The sequence below is a fragment of the Bison bison genome, unplaced genomic scaffold (assembly GCF_000754665.1).
Source record: "Bison bison bison isolate TAMUID 2011002044 unplaced genomic scaffold, Bison_UMD1.0 scf7180017864329, whole genome shotgun sequence".
Classification (NCBI taxonomy): domain Eukaryota; kingdom Metazoa; phylum Chordata; class Mammalia; order Artiodactyla; family Bovidae; genus Bison; species Bison bison.
Genome location: NW_011494901.1, coordinates 6,325,908 through 6,347,931, shown reverse-complemented (window position 1 = coordinate 6,347,931; position 22,024 = coordinate 6,325,908). Strand labels below are relative to the sequence as shown.

At 41.5% G+C, this 22,024-nt stretch overlaps 1 protein-coding gene across 5 annotated transcripts in view; it reads left to right on the top strand.

Moving 5' to 3' along the window:
* PIK3R1 (phosphoinositide-3-kinase, regulatory subunit 1 (alpha)) overlaps positions 1–5,612 on the top strand; it is a 95,669-nt gene extending 90,057 nt beyond the window's left edge. For all 5 annotated transcript variants that reach the window (XM_010853600.1, XM_010853601.1, XM_010853602.1 and 2 more), the window contains 2 exons: positions 389–559; positions 1,439–5,612. In XM_010853600.1, the coding sequence (XP_010851902.1) occupies positions 389–559; positions 1,439–1,628 (361 nt within the window). In that variant the 3' untranslated portion in view covers positions 1,629–5,612. The remainder of the gene's footprint in view (positions 1–388; positions 560–1,438) is intronic.
* The last annotated feature ends 16,412 nt before the right edge of the window (positions 5,613–22,024 follow it).

Below are 22,024 nucleotides of genomic sequence, written 5' to 3'. Positions count from 1 at the left end.
GTATATTTTTAAAGCTTATGTCTACCTTTTGTTTCAATTATTTAAAAACTGGCGTTCCTCCTAGTCAGTCAATTTCCTGATCTAAACTGGACAAACAGGATTGTTTAATACCGTCCTCTCTGCCCAGGTAGCTGAGCATAGTTGCCGACTTGAAAACAGGAAGAGTCTCACTTAGTGCTGCTAGCTTTGTTCAGGGGGTTGAAGGCTAAACTCTATGAGGAAGCTCAGGCCCGAGAAGCTGGTTGAGTCAGCCCCGTGACTGCCAGCCTGAGTCGCTCAGAGCAGAGGCAGGAACTAGGTCGAGGCGATAGGTGGGCTTTTCCTCAGAGGGGCAGCGAGTGGCCGCCACTTGTACTTCACTCAGAAACCTCCTCTTCCACCTTTTCAGCCAATATTCGCTGGTAGAAGATGATGAGGATTTGCCCCACCACGATGAGAAGACTTGGAATGTTGGAAGCAGCAACCGAAACAAAGCTGAAAACCTGTTGCGAGGGAAGCGAGACGGCACTTTTCTTGTCCGGGAAAGCAGTAAACAGGGCTGCTACGCCTGCTCTGTGGTGTATGTATCTCCAGCCAATTATCTGTCTTGTGAAACACGTCAAGGAGGTATTCCAGCCAGCCAACCTTGGGGGCAAGGATTTGAAAAAGTTCTAATTGTCAAGCATTACGATAGTGTAGAAGAGGAAATAAAACCTAATATTTGAACATCTAAGCAGGAGTATCTATCTGTTCAGAGGGCTAGTAGAAAGCAAGCTGCTATTCAGGTGGAGAACTGGGGCTCTGGGCGGCAGGTCAGCAGCTGTCTCATCAGGAGAAGTCTTCTGCTTTTCATCTTTAAAATGGAAACAGCCATACTTGCTGTTTGGGGGCTTCCGTATAGTTAAAAATCTGAGGAGATTCTCGTGGAAGCACCACCAACAGGTAAAGTCCCCATCAGGGACCAGTTAAAACAGTAAGAGAAAGGGCTCTGCTCACTGTCCCTGCCAAGAGAAGACATTTCCCTCCTAGGGCTGGTTTTCCTTTGTTTATTGTCAGAGTCTGGGGAGTACCATGAAGGGGGAGAGGTTGGATCACTAACATTATTTCAGAGAAGCGAGTGGCCTGCTGAAGGAAAAGGCTCTCGGGTATTTTCTAGCCTGTCATCTCCCTTCGTGTAAGCAGAGGACCACTGCCACAGGAAGGAAGGGGAAAGACCTTGAATAGAGGACAAGGCAATAGGAGAGTTTAGAGTAGATGGAGAGGTATGTGGACAATTCCAAAGCTGTCTCGAAATGACCATCCAGCGGCTCAGGGAAGCTGGTTACCCCCGCAAATCACTCAGCCGCTAAGGAGCACGGGGACAGCGCCACCAGTCCCGAGCTCAGGCAGCATCGGGGGTACCTTGGCATGACGCTCTTCTTTAGCTCACGCAGGCCCGTGTGCTCTCTCCCCCGCGCAGGGTGGACGGCGAGGTCAAGCACTGCGTCATCAACAAGACGGCCACGGGCTACGGCTTCGCCGAGCCCTACAACCTGTACAGCTCCCTCAAGGAGCTGGTGCTCCACTACCAGCACACCTCTCTCGTGCAGCACAACGACTCCCTCAACGTCACACTAGCCTACCCGGTGTACGCGCAGCAGAGGCGATGAAGGGCCGCCCTCCAGCCTGCTCCTCACCTTTGACTCCCCAAGGCCTCTGGCAAGCACAGGGCTCCCCTGCAGCCTGACCTGGGAACTGAGCTGCGGACACCCAGCCGCCTGTCTTCAGATGGGACTCGAGCCTTCGACCCCACGGCAGGAAGGGAAGACGCATCGCAGGGCCACGCACCGGACAGCCGCCGTTCCTCGTCTCGAGTGCTTCGTCAGCCTTTCTCTCTTCCCTCTTTCTGTTTCGGTTTTTTTTTTTTTTTTTTTTTGGTTTAATTTAAAGCCACAACCACACACAAAGAGAAAAAGAAATGCAAAAATCTCTGCGTGCAGGGACAAAGAGGCCTTTAACCATGGTGCTTGTTCGTGCTTTCAGAAGCTTTACCAGCTCAAGAGTTGGGACCTTGGAGACCGGAGCGGGGACGGGCTGATGAGCCCTAGCCTGGGGTCGCTCGGTCCAGCCTGGGTGTTGCCGTGCACGGTGGCCCCCAGACGCACTGCACTGTGGATTATTTCATTTTCTAACGAAATGAACCGATATGTAGCAGAAAGGCACTTCCGCTCGCAGGGAACACTTGAGGGAACGTCTGCTCCGTGTGTTCAGAGGAAGTTCTGTTGTAGCAGAGTGCCAGAAAGTGTTTTGTTGAAATTCTTAAACCAAGAAGACCCACCAACAGAAAAATGGAGCTTTGAAAACAGGACTTCAAAATGACATTTAGTATATAAAATATGTACATACCATTGGATGACTAACTATCAAATAGATGGATTTGTATCAATACCAAATAGCTTCTGTTTTGTTGTGCTGAAGGCTAAATTCACAGTGCTATGCAATTCTTAATTTTCACTGTTGTTATCTGTTTTAAATGTACCTTCAGAATAAGCTTCCCCTGCCCCAGTTTTTGTTGCTTGAAAATACTGTCCCTGATTTTTTTTTTGTTAATATTCATTTTGTTACTCATTTCCTTTTTTTTTTTAAGAAATGTACAGGATGCCAGTTTAAAAAAAAATGGCTTCAGAATTAAAACTATGAAATATTTTACAGTCTTTCTTGTACAGAGTACTTGGCTGTTAGCCCAAGGTTAAAAAGTTCATAACAGATTTTTTTTTTTTTTTTTTGGACTAAATGTTTTGTTGGGCAGTGCCTGATAAGCTTCAAAGCTGCTTTATTCAATAAAAAAAAAAAAGATATATGAATATGACAAAGTATCGCTGAGTTCAACAATGTTGTTTCAAGACTTAAGATACGGTACCTGGCAATGTTTGTTTCGTAAAGAATTGTGAACTTCTTGAATCTAGGGACGGGGATGTAGCAAAGGGTTGTACAAGTGGGGTGGGGGAGGGTTGGCAAGATGGCATGCACTTTCTCTTTCTTGTTATTACGGAGAAGTGGATCACTGCAAAGTGGAGTCTCTTCCCACTTTGATCTGCTACTTACTATGCCCTCATGACAATTACAAACCTCCTGGAACGCTAGTTCTTAGGAAGGCAGGCAGGGTCTTCGAGCAGTGTTCATCCTTGTTGGAAACACTGATTTCAAAATATCATTGCTGCATTTTTTAACATTAGATGACCCATTACCAACCAGCCAACATCCATTTTAAGAAAAAGCATGACCTGAAAAAGATATTTTTATCCAGGTATCTGCTATTTTCCTAGCTTTCCATTCAACTTAGATCAGAGAGCCTCACATGGTCATCATCGTTCCTGCCCCGATTGTGGGGGAGCTTGTTGAAGTCATGGCCGTTGTAGGAATCATAGTAACAGTCCTCATTCACCCAAATAATTGTATGTGTTATTACTTCATTGTGGGGAAGAGGGAGGAATTGTTAGAGTATTCTTTCCAACTTACCTTAGCAAGAGCAAGAGGTGTCTATCCCCAACTTGTAAGTAAAAGCCTTTCAGTTTACTGGGAACTGTACCTACACTGGAAGGAGTAAAGGGGAGATTAAAATGGAATCTTACAACTTCAGTTCTTCTTGCTCAATATTAGATTTCTCCACAGGTTTGTTTTTCTTTCTTTCCAACTACTGGGGTAAGGGTTTTTGTTTTGTTTTTAATGTTGTTCCTTTGAAAGGATCAATCCCGCAGCTGACTTAACTAGAATGTATTTTTTTTTTCCTTTTTACATGAAGCTACTCATATCAAGAGCAATAGTCAGTCTTACAGCCAGACAGACTGTCAGTCCTCAAACTTGACTGTACTGACCTGACCATCTCCCTTTCATCTCCAGACAATTGATGATTCCCCTAGTTTTAGTCTAGGAGTGTCTGCTTTACAACTATCCTTCCATGTCATACAGAAGCCCAACCATTAGTAAACAGTAGTTTTATCAGCTAGGTTTATTGCTTTTTTGATAGCACATCCATGTATATTATTAACTTTCATTTAATTTCTAAACTATCTGAGATGGAGTATTTCATGGAAAAGCTACAGTTCTGTTCACCTTTTTTGCTTCAACACTTTGCAAGATGGCATGGTATTAGGCACTTGCCTCATTTCTACATCTCATGAGCATAAATGCAGTAGATTTTTCTTTGAACAGCAAAGGCAGAATTCATGATTTCCTATCACAGTGAGTCACACCTTACGTAGGATGCTATGCCTCTGCCCGACGCCTTATTGAAGTGTATAGCATCCCATCACATCTGTCTTTGTAGATGTTTGACCAGCAGGGTTCTTGGAGTCCAACCATTCATCTTACAGCACTGAGTGGCTTGTGAGTATAAATGGAGACAGCAGAGGCATTCCTGATACATGCTTACATCCATGTGTGGATTTTCCCCACCCGGTATAGCATCCTGAAGGTAAAAGCCAGAAGCTAAGCTGCAGAGAGGCTATGATGGGGCTGTAGAAGTGGGAGCGCTGCGATCTGAAATCACCCACGAGAAAAAAATCACAACCATAAGGAAAAGGCAGAAAGCTTGTTTTTGCAACTTCTGACAACTTCACGGCCCTTGATATATGTATATATGTATATGTGCATGGACTGTTTCCAGTACACCTTTCAGCCAAAACAGATCCACAGTCGTTGAGTTCAAGTACATAACGAGACAATGTCTAGTACAATTCTTGTATATGTGTATGGGGTTTTTTTCTTTGAAGTTGTTTTGTTTTGTCTTAACAAAGGTGAAAATTGTTTGCAAGTGGAGTGAGAAGTTCATAATTCTTTGGCTTTTTTCTGTTGTTTAAAAGTTACTCCTTTGGGGTAGCTGGTCTCCGTGGCTCACTGAACTTGGAAACCCACGTTTTCGGTGTGTTCAGTCAAATGTGTTGATGTGAGCTGTCACTGCGGAACCAACTGCTTTGTCATATAGCTGGTTATGAACTAGTAACGTGTTTGGGAAGTCCTACTGATGTTCCTTTTTGGGAGAAAAATTCTGCTGGTTCTAACAACTGTGCTTCTGCTATGCATGGTATCCAAGTCAGTTGGAAAGCAGACCCTGAAATTTGAGTTTAGGGTCATTTAAGAAAGGGGCAGTTTATGGCACAATGCCTCACATGAGACAAAGTTCTGAAATGCCAAATTCTTATTTTTTAGAAATCTAGTTAAATTACCAGTATAAATGACTAGTATGAACAGAATTGGGTTCATTGGAAACACTAACCAACTTAACATTGAGCTTGTCACCATGAGAGAGCATTAGCTGCCCAGGATGCTGCTATTAAAAAAAAAAAAAAAAAGGCAAAACAAAAATAGCTCATTTATATGTGTGTATTTTTTAAAGCTACGATCTGTTCGATGTTTTTACAAATCTGTTTCTATGACATTGTTAAAATAAAGTTGGTCTTTTGACGAGAGGGAGGTTGTCATGGTCAGCTGTAATTTTGCCTTTACAAGGCACCTGGGGCGGGGGGCGGGGGGACTGTGCCTCCTTGACATTTGTTCAAGCTATAGGTTCAATGGAGCTATGTCTTGTTGTTTTAAGTTGCTTTAATGCATTGTATTAGGTCTTCAAACAGAATAAAGGTTGTTTTGAAACTGAAGTCATGGTTTGAAATTTCAGCAATCACCAAAGAAATTTTTAAACACTCTTCCTCTTTATGTTAATGTTGCATCTCCTTCTGTAGTCCCCCACCCACCCCATCACTGTCATTATCTCGTTTTTGTCCAGTGAGAAAAACAGGAGTGGTCACGTGAATGATGGGTCAGTGTCATTTACACCATTTCACTATATGCTTAATGGTGGAAAGAAATAGCTCTAGGTAATATCATGTGTAAGAAAACGTAATCACTGTCAGTCCCTCCCATTCACTGTCCATCTCCAAAGCTGCAGAATCGTTCTCTAAAAACTGGTCGGTGAAAGTAACCTTTGTCCCTCTGTTCTCTGGGCTGCATATATGGGCCAGCCACAGCACAGGGGTCCTGAGAGGCACTGTGCGGCATGCAAAGGTGACATGGACCTCCAGACAGGAAACGAAGATTCACTCTAGATTCTGCTTTCACATTATAGCATCTAGTCAATATATGTAAACCATTCTTAATCTAAAATAACTTTCCCACTTGTTTTGATTGCTGACTGAATTTATAATGAGGTCACTTTGCATGCACCTGGCACTCAACACCTAAGCACAGTGAGGGTCCCAGACATGAAGGCATGGTCTGGTGATGGTGATGAGATGGGCACACAGTAATTACAGTCATGGCAACAATGACTAATACACCAAGTATGGCAGTACTGCTCGGATTCATTTCCTGCTCTTTCCCTGCTCTGTTCTGTATTAGAGAGAACTCTATACTCAGAATCTCCTGACCTCTGGCTTCTAGGGAGCGACTCTCCCTTGTTTCACTACCTCGGTAGTGCATCTAGTTGGTGAATCTCCCAGCTCCTGCCAGAAAGACTTGGGGATCTGAGCAGCCTTACTATGCTCCTCTCTCCCTCTCTGTTCCTCTGGCAACTGTGTCTTCCCATTTTTACTCTAACACAAGGTGTAGTTGCAGCTTTATGTTGTTGCTAAACTTGTGGTTTCTCTCAGAACTCCCAGTTTGGTTTCTGAGCCAAACCTAGTCTGGTTTCTGTCACCTAAGTAGCCAACCGTCTTTATCCAGGCCTTTCTTTAAGACTAGATTCATTTCTTTTCTCCTCACTGCTCTTTGATTGATAGACCAAGTGAATATTATCCATTTAAACTATGTATGTGTTACCTGATTTAACAATTCTTTCACAATTATGAGTTAGAAGACAGTATCTCAGGTGGGGAAACAAGTATCAAATCTAGGTGACTTATCCAACGTCATGCAGCCCTATGACCACAGAGTACCCAGGCGGTCTGACTCAAGCTACAGCTCTTCACTACTAAGTGCTGGAAAAGGCACTAGGAAGTTCAGAGAAAAGTCCACTGGTTGGTCTTCCTGCTGGGGGATCTAACCATATAGCTCTCAAGTGGTGGAGAGGGTACACGTGGCACACAATGAGTGGCAGGAAATGGCATGGGTTGCTTTAGACCAGTGGTTCCTGCAGTGTGGTCCCCAGACCAACAGCATTAGCATCAGGACTGCTTGGAAACCTGTTAGAAGTGCCTCTTCAAGCCCCACCCCTGACCAACTCAGAGTGAGACCCAGAAATCTGTCTCAGGAAGTTCTCTGGGTGATTTTAATGTTAATACTAAAATTTGAGAATCACTACTTAAGATCACCAGATAGTTGAAATAGTGCTTCTTATATTTTAGTTAAAAGTCACTACCATTAATGAGTGATATGTAGTTTTACTTTATCATTTGTATTCATAGCATAGACTATATAGGGAAGAGACTAAGATCCATTTACAGCTTAGGATGTCTTAGCTAGGTCAGCTCTTTCTTTAACCCAGCTGTGGGAATTTATCAACTCCACATACCTGTAGACCTCCAGTTCTACACCTGTGAAGTAAGGTTATGAGAAAGTCCAGAAAGTCTTCAGGACTCCTAGAGCACATGTTGTGTATTGAGTGAAACAACTCAGTTGCCCAGTTCTCCACTTACAATTTGGCCAAAGTTATAACCCACAACATGACTGTGGCTATAGACCACTAAGACTGTAGTATGGCCCTTTATCTGTAGCAATGGCCAAGAAGCATTAGCAAAATTAGAATCCTCTTATCTTGTTCATGTCTTAAAGCTACACTTCAGATGAGTCAAAATGGGAAGCCAAGTTCTTGATAATATGATGAAGAATACAGTTGAAGATGGCACTTTGTCCATCTATCTAAACCACAAGACCCTGAGTCAGAGAACTTGGCCTGCCAAATCTTCTGGGACATGGTTGGAGTTAGGTAAGTATAGTAAGACTTGATACTGTGTCAACTCAAAAAAATATTTCCTCCCTGGACTTGCCCCTTAAAAACGAAAAAGTATTTGTCTAAAAATAAGAATCCTGTAAAGACTTAAATGTACAAGACCTGAAACCATGAAACTCCTAGAAGAAAACAGGGGAAAAGCTCCTTGGTGTGGGTCTTGGCTATGATTTTGGATGGGACACAGCACAAACGACAGAATCAAAAATAAACAAGACAGACTGCATCAAACTAAACAGCTTTTGCACAGCAAAAGAAATAATCTACAAAATGAAAATACAATGAACAGAACGGGAAAAATATTTGCAAACCGCACGTTTTGTGAGGTAAATATCCAAAATATATAAAAAATTCATACAACTCAATAGCAGAAAGCCCCACAAATAATCCAAATGAGCAAGAGACTTGAGTAGACATTTTTAAGGCATTCAAAAGGCCAAAAAGCACATGGAAAAAAAGTTCAAATCACTAGTCATTGGGAAATGCAAAAGAAAACCACAAGTTGTCCCCAGAATGGCTATTATTGATAAGTGATGTCACCCAAATGGTGACATAAGTGACTCCTGATTTGACTTCCCCTCACACAAGGAACAATTCACAACTCAACTATTCATGGACAAGCTACAACTGAGAATCGTAGAACAAGGGAGTGAGGGAAGCATGCCCCTGCTTCAGCAGTTGTCCCAATCAGCAGCTTTGCTCACCTGCAGAACCAAGTCAGTGGCCCAGTCTGGCTAAGGATACTGGTCTATCTGATTCAAGTTCCTAGTGGAAGAGTTTTGCCAGCCCTGGAGCCTGGTCTGCTCACACCCAGGCAGAAAAGCTGAGTCACAGGCCTACCAGCTGCAGAACATGGCTCCCATCCTCATATGACAGGAAGGGCTGGTGAGAACATCTGGAAGCTGTGAAACCCAGCAACACTCAAGCTGAGAGGCAGGTGGACAGAGCTGATCACCCTTAGAGTGAAGCTAGTGGACCTGTTCAGCCAAGAAACTTGGGGCCCACGTCTCTGTGAGTCAAGACCACAAACAAAACGCTTTTGTGGCTTTGGAGCTACTTTTCTCAATGTGCTCAGTCAGGGAAACAAATTTATAGCCCTGCTCACTGCTGAAGACAGCCTTCAGCCTATCTGACCAGGGAATCTAACCAGAGCACACAGGAAGCTGTATAGCCCATCCAGTAATCCTGCTTACATGGGAACTTCAACAGAGAGCATACCCCCATGCTTTCTCTGTCTCCAGAGCAAAACTGGTGACCAAAATATTCAGTGCACAGTGTTGCCTGATTCAGGTCCCCATACAATCAGTTGTGCAGGCTATCCTACCCTATCCTATCCTGCTGTCCTGCCAGGGAAGGGAAGCTAATTCATAGGCCCACTTACTCCTGAGTACATTACTCAGTCCCTGCCATCTAGTAAACATGACCAGATAATCCATGCAACTGTGGAGCCCATCCTAAAGCATCATGTGGCCAAGTAACCAAGCTGGCAGTCTTATCCAGCTGTTCTCAGCCAGTGGCACATGACCCCACTCCTGACCTCAAAGCTCAAACTGCTGCCTCACCCCGTAATAGACCCTAATAGCAGGCTCAGCCTGCCCAAGGTCATTACCAGGATACCTGTCCAGAAACCCAATCTGAACTAACTGGTGAAGAATTATCTCTACCGAAATGTACACGCAATATCTGGAAGAGGAGGCTACATACTCAAATGCACAGATATCAATGTAAGAAATCAAGGTTCACAAAAAATGAGGTAAATATCATACCACCAAAGGAAACTAAGAAAGCCCTAATAGCTAGCCCTAAAGAAATGGAACTCTGAATAGTCAAAATTTTCAGAATAATTCTCCTAAAGAAGTTTAGTGAACTATAAGAACACAAACTAAATGCAATTAGGAAAACCACATGACCAAAACATGAACTTCAACAAAGAAACAAACCAGTAAAAAAGACATCCTAGAGCTGAAAAAGCTGAGGATTCAATAGAGAGCTTCAAAAATGACTCAATCCCATAGAAGAATCAGTGACTTGAAAGACAATATATTTGAAATTAACTAGTCAGCAGAGCAACAAGACAAAAGAAAAGAAAAGAAAGAGTGAAAAATGCCTACATGACTTATGGGACACAATAAAAAGTAAAAATATTCATATTATGGGAATTCCAGAAGAGAAGAAGAAGAGAAAGAGAAAGGGACAAAGTCTAACTAAAGCAATAACGACTGAAAAGTTCCAAAACAGAAATAGATGTTCAGATCCAAAAGGCCCAGAAGACCTCAAGTAGGTTGAACCAGCACAGGGCTGCCCAGAGACACAATATAATTAAATTATCAAAAGACAAAGAGCAGCAAGAGAAAAGAAAGGAATTACATATAAGGGAATCCCTATCAGACAATCAGCCATGTTCTCAACAGAAACTTTTCAGGCTGGGAGAAAATGGGATGACATAGTCTACATGGAGAAGGCAATAGCAAGCCACTCCAGTACTCTTGGCCTAGAAAATCCCATGGACGGAGGAGCCTGGTAGGCTGCAGTTCATGGGGTCGCTACGAGTTGGACATGACTGAATTACTTCACTTTCACGCATTGGAGAAGGAAATGGCAACCCACTCCAGTGTTCTTGCCTGGAGAATCCTAGGGACAGGGGAGCCTGGTGGGCTGCCGTCTATGGGGTCGCATAGAGTCGGACACAACTGAAGCAACTTAGCAGCAGCAGTAGCAGCAGCAGTCTGTGTGAGAATGAAAGTGAAAGTTGCTCAGTCATGTCCAACTCTTTGCAATCCCATGGACTATGCAATCCATGGAATTCTCCAGGCCAGAACACTGGAGTGGGTAGCCGTTCCTTTCTCCAGGGGATCTTTCCAACCCAGGTCTCCCACATTGCAGGCAGATTCTTTACCAGCTGAGCCACCAGAGAAGCCCAATATGTAGACTATCTTTCAATAGTCTACATATTGAAAGATAAAAACATTTGACCAAGAATTCTACACCTGGTGAAGCCATCCTTTAGAAAAAAGGAGTAATACAGACTCCCAAAGAAACAAAAGCTGAGGGAATTCATTACCACCAGAACTGCCTTCTAAGATATGCTAAAGGGAACTCTTTGAGTGGGTTAAAAAAATGCTAATTATAATCATACAAACAAGATTGGGAGAGAAAATGGCCAAGTAGAAGGACATGAGCTCACCTGCTCTCACATAAACACCAAAATCACAAATAACTGTTGAACGATCATTGATTAAAAAACACTGGAACCTATCAAAAGAGATATCCTACATCCAAAGACAAAGGCAACTACAATGAGATGGTACAAGAGGCACAGTCATTGATAAAACCAAATCCCATACTCACTAAGTGGGCACCCTCAAACTGGGAAATAGTTGTATCACAGAGGCTCTCTGACAGGAGTCAAAATTCTGAGCCCCACATCAGGCTCCCCAGCCTGGGAGTCTGGCAGTGAGAGAAGCCCTCAGAGCATGTGGCCTTGAAGGTTAGCAGGGTTTGATCATAAGAATTCCACCAGACTGGGGGAAACAGAAACTCTACTCTTGGAGGGCACACACAAGATCTCATGCACACCAAGACTAGGGGAAAAAGCAGTGACCTCATAGGAGTCTGGGTCATACCTACTTGTTGGTATTGGATGGTCTTCTGTGGAGGCTGGTGGCATCTGTGGCTCACTATGGGAACAAAGACATCAGTGGCTCTAGTTTTGGGGAGTACTCATTGGCATGAACCCTCTCAAGGCCACCATTTTCTCACCAAGACATTGCCCCACCCAAAAGCCTGCAGGCTCCAGTGCTGGGATGCCTCAGGCTGACAGGGCAGAAATATAGCACCACACACCAGTAGACAGGCTGGCTAAATTCTCCATGAATCCACAGCTGTCTGCTAAACACACACCTTGACAGAGCCTTACCCACCAAAGAAACAACACCCAGCTCCATACACAAGTGGGCAGGAACAAGCCCCACCCACCAAGAAGGCTGCACAAACCTCTTAGACCAGCCTGATCCATCAGGGGGCAGAGAACAGAGGAAAGAAGAATTACTACACTGCAGCTTGCAGAATGAAAAACCACAATCATAGAAAGTTAGACAAAATGAGATGGCAAAGGATTATGTTCCAGACAAAGGAACAAGATATAACCCTAGAAGAACAATTAAGTGAAATGGAGATAGGCAATCTACCCAAAAAAGAATTCAGAATAACGATAGTAAAGATAATCCAAGATCTCAGGGAAAAAAGAGACCAAGAAGATATAAGAAATGTTTGACAAAGAAAAAATCTAAAGAACAAACAGAGATAACAATACAATAATTGAAATGAAAAATAACACTAGAAGGAATCAATAGCAGAGTAAGTGAGGAAGAAGAACAGAGAAGTGAGCTGGAAGACAGAATGGTGGAAATCACTGCTTTGGAACAGGATAAAGGAAAAAGAATGAAAAGAAGTGAGGACAGTATAAGAGACTTCTGGGACAATATAAAATGCACCAACATGTGCATTATAGGGATCCCCACAAGGAAAAGGCAAAGAGAAAGGACCAGAGAAAATATTTGAAGTGAAAACATCCCTAACATGGTAAAGGAAACAGTCACCCAACTCCAGGAAGCACAGGTCCCAGGCAGGATAAACCTGAGGAGGAACATGCCTAGACACATAGTAATCAAACTGATAAAAATTAAAGAGAAAACATTAAAAGCAACAAGGAAAAAGCAACCAATAACAAACACGGGAATTTCCATAAGGTTATTAGCTAATTTTTCAGCAGAAATTCTGCAGGCCAGAAGGTAGTGACACAATATATTTGAAGTGATGAAAGGGAAGAATCTACAACCAAAAACATGCTACCCAGCAAGGCTCTCATTCAGATTCAATGGAGAAATCAAAAGCTTTACAGATAAGCAAAAGCTAAGCAAAGTCAGCACTACCAGAAGAGCTTTGCAACAAATGTTACAGATCTTCTCTAGGAGAAGAAAGAGCCACAACTAGAAACAAGAAAATCATGAATAGAAAAGCTCACCTGGAAAGGCAAACATACAGTGAAGGTAGGAAATCATCCACACAAAAATATGACATCAAAACCAGCAATTGTGGGATTTCCTTGGCAGTCCAGTGGTTAAGACTTAATGCTCCCAATGCATGGGGCACAGGTTCAACCCCAAGTCAGGGACTAAGATCTTATATGGCCAATACATAAATACATAAAAATAAATTTAAAAATAAATATAAAATAGATAAAACATAATTTAAAATAAATAAAAGTCTTAAAAAAACAAAAATTGTGAAAAGAGGAAAGTAACCAATTCAGGATATTGGAAATGCATTTGAAATTAAAAGACCAGCAACTTAAAATAACCTTGTATATCTATATCTATTTGACTCCTATATCAAAACCTCATGGTAACCACAAACCAAAAATCTATGGTACAAACACAGACACACACAAAAGAAATTCAAACACAACAATACAGTCATCAAATCACAAGAGAAAAGAAGACGAGAAAGGGAAGAAAAAGATCTACAAAAACAAACCCCAAACAATCAACAAAATGGCAATAAGAACACATGTATTGATAATTATTGTAAACATAAATACTCTTAACAGAAAGATACAGACAGGCTGAATGCACGCAAAAACAAGACCCATGTACATGCTTTCTACCAGAGACCCACTTCAGATCTAGGGACACATACAGACTAAAAATAAGGGGACACAAAAAGGTATTCCACACAAATGGAAGTCAAAAGCAAGGTCTAATAGTAATATTCATATCAGACAAAATAGGCTGTTACAAGAGACAAAGAACACTACATTATGATCAAGGGATCAATCTAAAAAGAAGATATTAAAAGTGTGTGTATATATATATATATATGCACCCAATATAGGAGCACCTCAATATATAAGCAAATACTAACAGCCATAAAAGGATTAATCAACAGTTACACAGTAATAGTGGGGGAACTTTAACACTCCACTTTAATCAATGCACAAATAATCCAAAGAGAAAATCAATAAGGAAACAGAGGCCTTAAATTATAGATTACACCAGATAAGCTTAATTGATATTTATAGAGCATTCCATCCAAAAGCTGCAGAATACACCTTCTTCTCAAATGCACATGGAATATTCTCCAGGCTTGATTACATGCTGGGCCACAAAGTGAGCCTTGGTAAATTTAAGAAAATTGAAATCATATCAAGCATGTTTTCTGACTACAATGCTATGAGACTAGAAATCAACAACAAGAAAAAATTGTAAAAAAAAAAAAAAACCACAAACATAGGGAGGCTAAAAAATATGCTACTAAACAACCAATGAATCACTGAGGAAATCAAAGACAAAAACCAAGAACTAACTAGAGATAAATGAAAATTAAGGCACAATGATCCAAAACCCTACAGGGTTGCAGCAACAGCCGTTCTCTAAGAAGGAAGTTTATAGCAGTACAAGCTTACCTCAGGAAACAGGAAAAGTCTCAAACAACCTAAACTTACTCCTAAAGCAACAAAAGAAAGAACAAGCAAAAACCAAGGTTAGTAGAAGGCAATAAACCATAAAGATTAGAAAAGAAATAGAGATGAAGAAAATAATAGGAAAGGTCAATGAAGCTAAAAGTTAGTTCTTTGAAAAAATAAAATGGATAAACTTTCAGCCAGACTCATCAAGAAAAAAAAAGAAATAGAAGGCTGAGATCAATAAAATTAGAAATGAAAAAGGAAGAGATACTACTGACTCTGCAAAAAAACAAAGTAGTAACTCTATGACAATCCAATAGACAACCTGGGAGAAATGGACACATTTTTAGATGAGTACAATCTCCCAAGAAGAAATAAAAAATACTAACAGACCTATCACAAGTACTGAAATTGAAACTGTGGTTTAAAAGCTTCTAACAAAATCCCAGAACCAGACCATTTCATGGGTGAGTTCCACCAAATATTTAGAGAAGAGCTAACATCTATCCTTCTGAACAACTGCAGAAAACCTGCAGAGGAAGGAACACTCATAAGCTCATTCTATGAGGCCACCATCAACCTGATACCTAAACCAGACAAAGATATTACAAAAAAAGAAAATTACAGGCCAATGTGTCTGATGAACACACAAATATCCTCAACAAAATACTAGCAAACAAAATCCAACAGTATGGATTCAATACAATCCTTATCATATTGCCAATGGCATTTTTCACAGAACTATAACAAAAGAGAAGGAAATAGCAACACTCCAGTATTCTTGCCTGGAGAATTTCATGGACAGAGGACCCTGTCAGGCTGCTGTCTATAGGACTGCAAAGAGTCAGTCAGACATTACTGAGCAACTAACACTTACTTAGAACAACAACAACAAAAAAATTGTTTTTGTATGGAGACACAAGAGATTCGAAATAGCCAAAGCAATCCTGAGAATGAAAAATAGAGCTGGAGGAATCAGATTCCCTGACTTCAGACTACAATACAAAGCCACAATCATCGAATCATTATGGTACTGGCACATACAAAAAAACCCCAGAAATATAGATCAATGGAACAGAATAGAAAGCCCAGAAATAAACCCATGTATCTATGGTCAAATTAATCTAAAATGTAGGAGGCAACAATATACAGTGGAGAAAAGAGAGTCCGTTCAATAAGTGGTGCTGTGAAAACTGGCGGCTACATGTAAATGAAACTAGAACATTCTCTAACACCATACATAAAAATAAGCTCAAAATAGATCAAAGACCTAAATGTAGGCAGAACACTGACATAAATCGCAGCAATATTTTTTTGGATCCACTCTCTAGAATAATGGAAATAAAAACAAAAATAAACAAATGGGTCCTAATTAAACTTAAAATCTTTGGCACAGCAAAGGATACCATAAACAAAATGAAAAGATAACCCACAGAATGGGAGAAAATATTTGCAAACAATGTGACAGACAAGGGATTAATCTCCAAAATTCATAAGCAGCTCATATAGCTCAAGATGAAAAAGACAAATAACTCATTCAAAAATGGGCTGACCTAAATAGACATTTCTCCAAGGAGGACATACTGATGGCCAAGAAGAACAGGAAAAGATATCCAACATCGCTAATTACTAGAGAAAAGCAAGTCAAAATGAGGGGATACAACCTCACACCAATCAGAATGGCCATCATCAAAAAGGCTACAAACAATAAATTCTGGAAAGGATGTGAAGAAAATGAAACCCTCCTACACTGTTGGTGGGAATGTAAGTTGGTAATACCCACTACAAAGAACAGTACACAGCTGCCTTAAACAACTAAAAATAGAGCTACCATATGATCTAGTAATCCACCCCTGGGCCTGTATCTGGAGAAAAACATAATGAAAGACACATGCATGCAATGTTCACCGCAGTATTGTTTACAATAGCCAAGACAGAAGCAACCTAAATGTCCATTGATAAACGAATGGATAATGAAGAGGTGGTACATATATACAATGGAATATTACTCAACCATAAAAATAATGAAATGATGCTATTTATAACAACATGAATGAACCTAGAGATTATCATACTAAATGAAGTAAATCAGACAAATATATGACATCTCTTACATGTGGAATCTAAAAAAGAGATACAAATGAACTTATATACAAAACAGACACAGACTCACAGACATAGAAAACTAACTTATGGTCACCAAAAGGGAAAGGGCTGAGGGATAAATTACAAGTGTGGGATTAACACATACACACTGCTACTGCTAAGTTGCTTCAGTCGTGTCTGACTCTGTTCGACCCCACAGACGGCAGCCCACCAGGCTCCTCTGTCCCTGGGATTCTCCAGGCAAGAACACTGGAGTGGGTTGCCATTTCCTTCTCCAATGCATGAAAGGGAAAAGGGAAAGTGACACGACTCTTAGTGACCCCATGGACTGCAGCCTACTAGACTCCTCCGTCCATGGGATTTTCCAGGCAAGAGTACTGGAGTCGGGTGCCAGTGCCTTCTCCAATATACACACTACTATATATACACACTACTATATATAAAATAGGGCTTCCCTGGTGGCTCAGACATTAGGGCTTACTAAGTAACATCTAACCTTACAACACTGTAAATCAACTACACTTCCATAAAAAAGAAACTAATTAAAAAATACATTGAAATATCACTTCATACTTAGTACAGCCATCCTCAAATAGAAAACTGAGAATAAATGCTGGCGAGGATGTGCACTGTTGGTGAGATTATATACTAGTGCATTACTAGTAAGGATGCAGTCTCCTCAAAAAATTAAGACAAAATTACCATATGATCCAGGAATTCCACTTCTGGGAATATATCCAAACTAAACAACAACATGAACTTGAAAAGGTATCTTCACTCCCATGTCATAGCAGTTACTTACAATAACCAAGACATAGAAACCACTTAAGTGTTCACTGATAGATGAATGGATAAAGAAGTTGTGATACACACATATATACATATATATCAGTTCAGTTCAGTCGGTCAGTGGTGTCCGACTCTTTGCGACCCCATGAATCGAAGCATGCCAGGCCTCCCTGTCCATCACCAACTCCCGGAGTTCACTGAGACTCATGACCGTCGAGTCAGTGATGCCATCCAGCCATCTCATCCTCTGTTGTCCCCTTCTCCTCCTGCCCCCAATCCCTCCCAGCATCAGAGTCTTTTCCAATGAGTCACCTCTTCACATGAGGTGGCCGAAGTACTGGAGTTTCAGCTTTAGCATCATTCCTTCCAAAGAAATCCCAGGGCTTATCTCCTTTAGAATGGACTGGTTGGATCTCCTTGCAGTCCAAGGGACTCTCAAGAGTCTTCTCCAACACCACAGTTCAAAACATATATATAATGGAGTATTATTTAAGCATTTTAAAAATTACAAAGAAATCCTGGCATTTGTGATAACATAGGTGGGCCTCGAGGGCATTAGGCTAAGTGAAGTAAGTCAGACTGAGACAGACAAATCCTGTATGACTTCACTTATTTGTGGACTCTAATAATAAAAATAAAAAAACTCACAGAAGAAGATCAGATATGTGGCAACCAGAAGTGAAGGGTAGGGGGAGGCAGAATTGGAGGAAGGTGGTCAAAAGGTACAAACTTCCAGTTATAAGATGAATAAGACAATTAATGTACATGATAATTATTGTTAACATTGCTATATGTTATGTATGAAAGAGGTTGAGAGGGTAAATTCTAAGAGTTCTCATTACAAGGAAAATAATCTTTGTTTTGCATTTTCTTTTTATTTTATCTATATGTGATGATGAATACTAACTACATTTATTATAGTAATCATTTCCCATTATATGTAAGTCAGGCCATTATCAGTTCAGTTGCTCAGTTGTGTCTGACTCTTTGTGAACGGCCACTATCAAAAAGATAAGAAATAACAAAAGCTGGGGAGGATGTGGAGAAAAGGGTACATTGTTAGTGGGAATGTAAACTGGTGTAGCCACTATAGAAAGCAGTATGGAAGTTCCTCAAAAAACTAAAAATAGGAGTACCATGTGGTCCAGCAATCTTGCCTCTAGGAATACATCCAAAGGAAACAAAAACACTATGTCAAAGAGATACCTGCCCCTTAACCTTTATAGTACACACACACACACACACACACACGCATACACACTAAAATATTACTCAGCCGGAAAAAGAAGAAAATCCTGCCATTTGTCATAACATGGATGACCTTGAGGGCATGATGCTAAGTGAAATAAGTCAGAGACAAACGCTGTATGATCTTATGTATATCTGGAATCTAACTAAACAAAAAACAGAACAAGAAGCAAAGCTCAAAGAAAAAGAGGTCATATTTGTGGTTACAAGAAAGAGGGGTGGGAATTAGATGAAGGAGATCAAAAGGTACAAGCTTCTAGTTGTAAGATAAAAAAAGATTAAGAGTGTAGTGTGCAAAATGATGTAGCTAACACTGTGTGGTGTATCTAAATGCTGTTAACACAGCAAATCCTAAGAGATATCATTACAAAAACGATTTTTTCTTTTTGTACTTATATGAGATGACAGATGTTAACTTAATATATATGTCAAATTATTATGCTGTATACATTAAACTTATACACTGCTCTATGTCAATTATATCTCAATAAAACTATAAGAAATAACAGAATCCTGTTGTGACATCTCAAGTATACACAGGTATATAATTGATTATTAACCACTCAAACTTCAGATAATCTTCTCAAAAGATAGCAGCTTTTTTTGTTTTGTTTGTTTGTTTTACCTCCAGCTTGGTACTGACGTCATAAATCAGCTCAGCAGAAAACTGCTGAAATACTTTCAGGAGCAAAAAAAGAAGAGCGGGAGGATAAACAAGTAACCATCAACATGCATATCTGCATTTACTTTCCAGAAGGAAACTCAGAAATTCCCTGCTCTGTGCAGCACTCAATCACAGCTGTCTGAAGCATGACCTCAGGTTTAACTTTCTCTTAAATAAAAATTTCTAAAGCTGTACCTGGTTTGATATGTGTAAAGGTTTGCTCTGTAAGACAAGACTAGGAAGTCAACCTCCAACTGCCACCACTCATCACGTTAAGAGTAAAGTTACAGGATAGCTCCATGCATCACCAAGACTGTGCATGAGAATTATGGTGTTGAGTGGGAAATATACCATACCTTCTATGACTAACCTGCTGGAACCAATTTATTTACAGAGGTCTCATTTCGGAGCTCAATGATTTATAGTCCAAACTCTCCCAAACCAAAAAATATGGATAACTTTACCACAGTGGAGAAAATGTGCTGGTCACTTTATTTCATATTTACTTGTCTTGAGAGGCCCTGTGACTCATGGTTTGGTATTTTAAGCAGTTTTTGTTGACAGAGGTAATGATCTTTTTCACAGAGACTAATGAGTTTGAGAAGTCTGATAACGGCCTATTGATTCATTCAACAAGTCCAGAGAAGGCAATGGCACCCCACTCCAGTACTCTTGCCCAGAAAGTCCCATGGACGGAGGACCCTGGTGGGCCACAGTCCATGGGGTCGCTAAGAGTCGGACAGGACTGACCGACTTCACTTTCACTTTTCACTTTCATGCATTGGAGAAGGAAATGGCAACCCAATCCATCGTTCTTGCCTGGAGAATCCCAGGGACGGGGGAGCCTGGTGGGCTGCCGTCTATGGGGTTGCACAGAGTCAGACACGACTGAAGTGACTTAGCAGCAGCAGGTACACCATATTACCCGTCCCTCTGGCTTCCCAGGGGGCGCAAGTGGTAAAGAACCCGCCTGCCAGTGCAAGAGATGGAAGAGACACGGGTTCGATCCCTGGGTCAGGAAGATTCCCCTGGAGGAGGGTATGACAACCCACTCCAGTATTCTTGTCTGGAGAATCCCATGGACAGAGGAGCCTGATGGGCTACAGTTCACAGGGTTGCACAGGGTCAGACATGACTGAAGCGACTTAGCACGCACGCACTGGCAGTCCAACGATAAAGAAGGCAGGCAGCTGCCTTCAAAGACCTGGGTCTGCTGGGGAAGACATACTCTTAAACAACCATTGTCTATCAAGATAAGAGACACGGTAGAGAGGAATGAACAATAAGCCTGAAGAGGCCACGGGGAGCAGTTAAGCAAAGCCTCAGAGAGGAGACACCTTAACATGATACCTCGTTTAGAAAATTCACCTCTCGTCCAGGCTGCTCCTTGTCTTAGCTTGGACTACCATCACAAAAATACCCATAGCTTATAAACAAGAAAGAAGAGAAATCCATTTCTCACCATTCTGGAGGCTGGGAAATTGAAGAGGGAGGAGCTGGGGAGGCGGGCCTTACTCTAAGTCTTCCTCTTTTGGCCTATGGTCTGCAGTTCTCTGCTCACGTGCCCTCACGTGTGCGTGCTAGCACATGTGTGCATGGGGGCAGGGGAAGGCACTTAGGTGTCTATAAGAACTGGCATTAATCCTGTCGTGAGGGCCCCACCCTCCTTTATTTCATCTAACCTTAATTGGGGTTTCTCTAATGGCTCAGACAGTAAAGAATCTGCCAGCAATGCAGGAGACCTGGGTTCAATCCCTGGTTCTGGAAGATCCCCTGGAGAAGAAAATGGCAACGCACTCCAGTATTCTTGCCTGGAGAATCCCATGGACAGAGGAACCTGGTGGGCTACAGTCCATGGGGTTGCAAAGAGTCAGACAGGACTGAGTGACTAACACTTTCACTTTCAACCTTAATTACTTCCCAGAGGCCTCATCTCCAAATACCATCACAATTGGTGGCAAACCTCAGAATGTGAATTTGGAGGAAAAGGAACAACACTTAGCTGATATCTCTCCTCCCCAGCCTTTATGAGAGCTAGTATTGTCAAGGCTAAGCCATTGCACCTCTTTAATATAATCACTTTTCAAACATAGTTTATTTTTCCTTTTCTTTGTAAAAGTACTGTCATAGGCATTACTTCCATTGCAAGTTCTCCAGAATTGAACGTCTGCATCTGTGGTTCCTATTCTGCAGGTGGTTCCAACAACTGACATCACACCCTCGGCTCCAGGCAGGCTGCTGTCCTCCCTATGCATGGACAAATGCTATGGCGTCATTTGGCTCTGCTTTGCATGCTCTGCTGCTGCTGCTGCTGCTGTCGCTTCAGTCGTGTCCGACTCTGTGCGACCCCATGGACTGCAGCCTACCAGGCTCCTCCACCCATGGGATTTTCCAGGCAAGTGTACTGGAGTGGGGTGCCATTGCCTTCTCCGTGCATGCTCTGCAGTCACACCTATTTCTTTTACTCTGGATTAGAAATTCTCAGCACAGGCTGCACATTAGAATCACCTGGATAGCAATTTAATAAAAACCTGACCCAATGAGTTGATGTCTTAGGGGTGAGGACTACATAAGATAATATACAGAATGCACCTGGAACATGGCTGCACCTAATAACTAGAAGCCAGGAATTATGGTCATTGGAAAGACTTCCCTAGCCAATAAGATTAGGTTCTCAAGAAACCATAACTGGATTTTCTGAGTTCTTAGCATAGGACTGAACATTTGCTAGGCCATTCCAAATGTATTTACTTAACTTCTAAAATATTTATTTATAATTTTACTAACTTCCAGAAAATATTTCACTGCTTTACTTTTATTGGATTGTTGGTACACAGCATTGGACTACTCATAATTC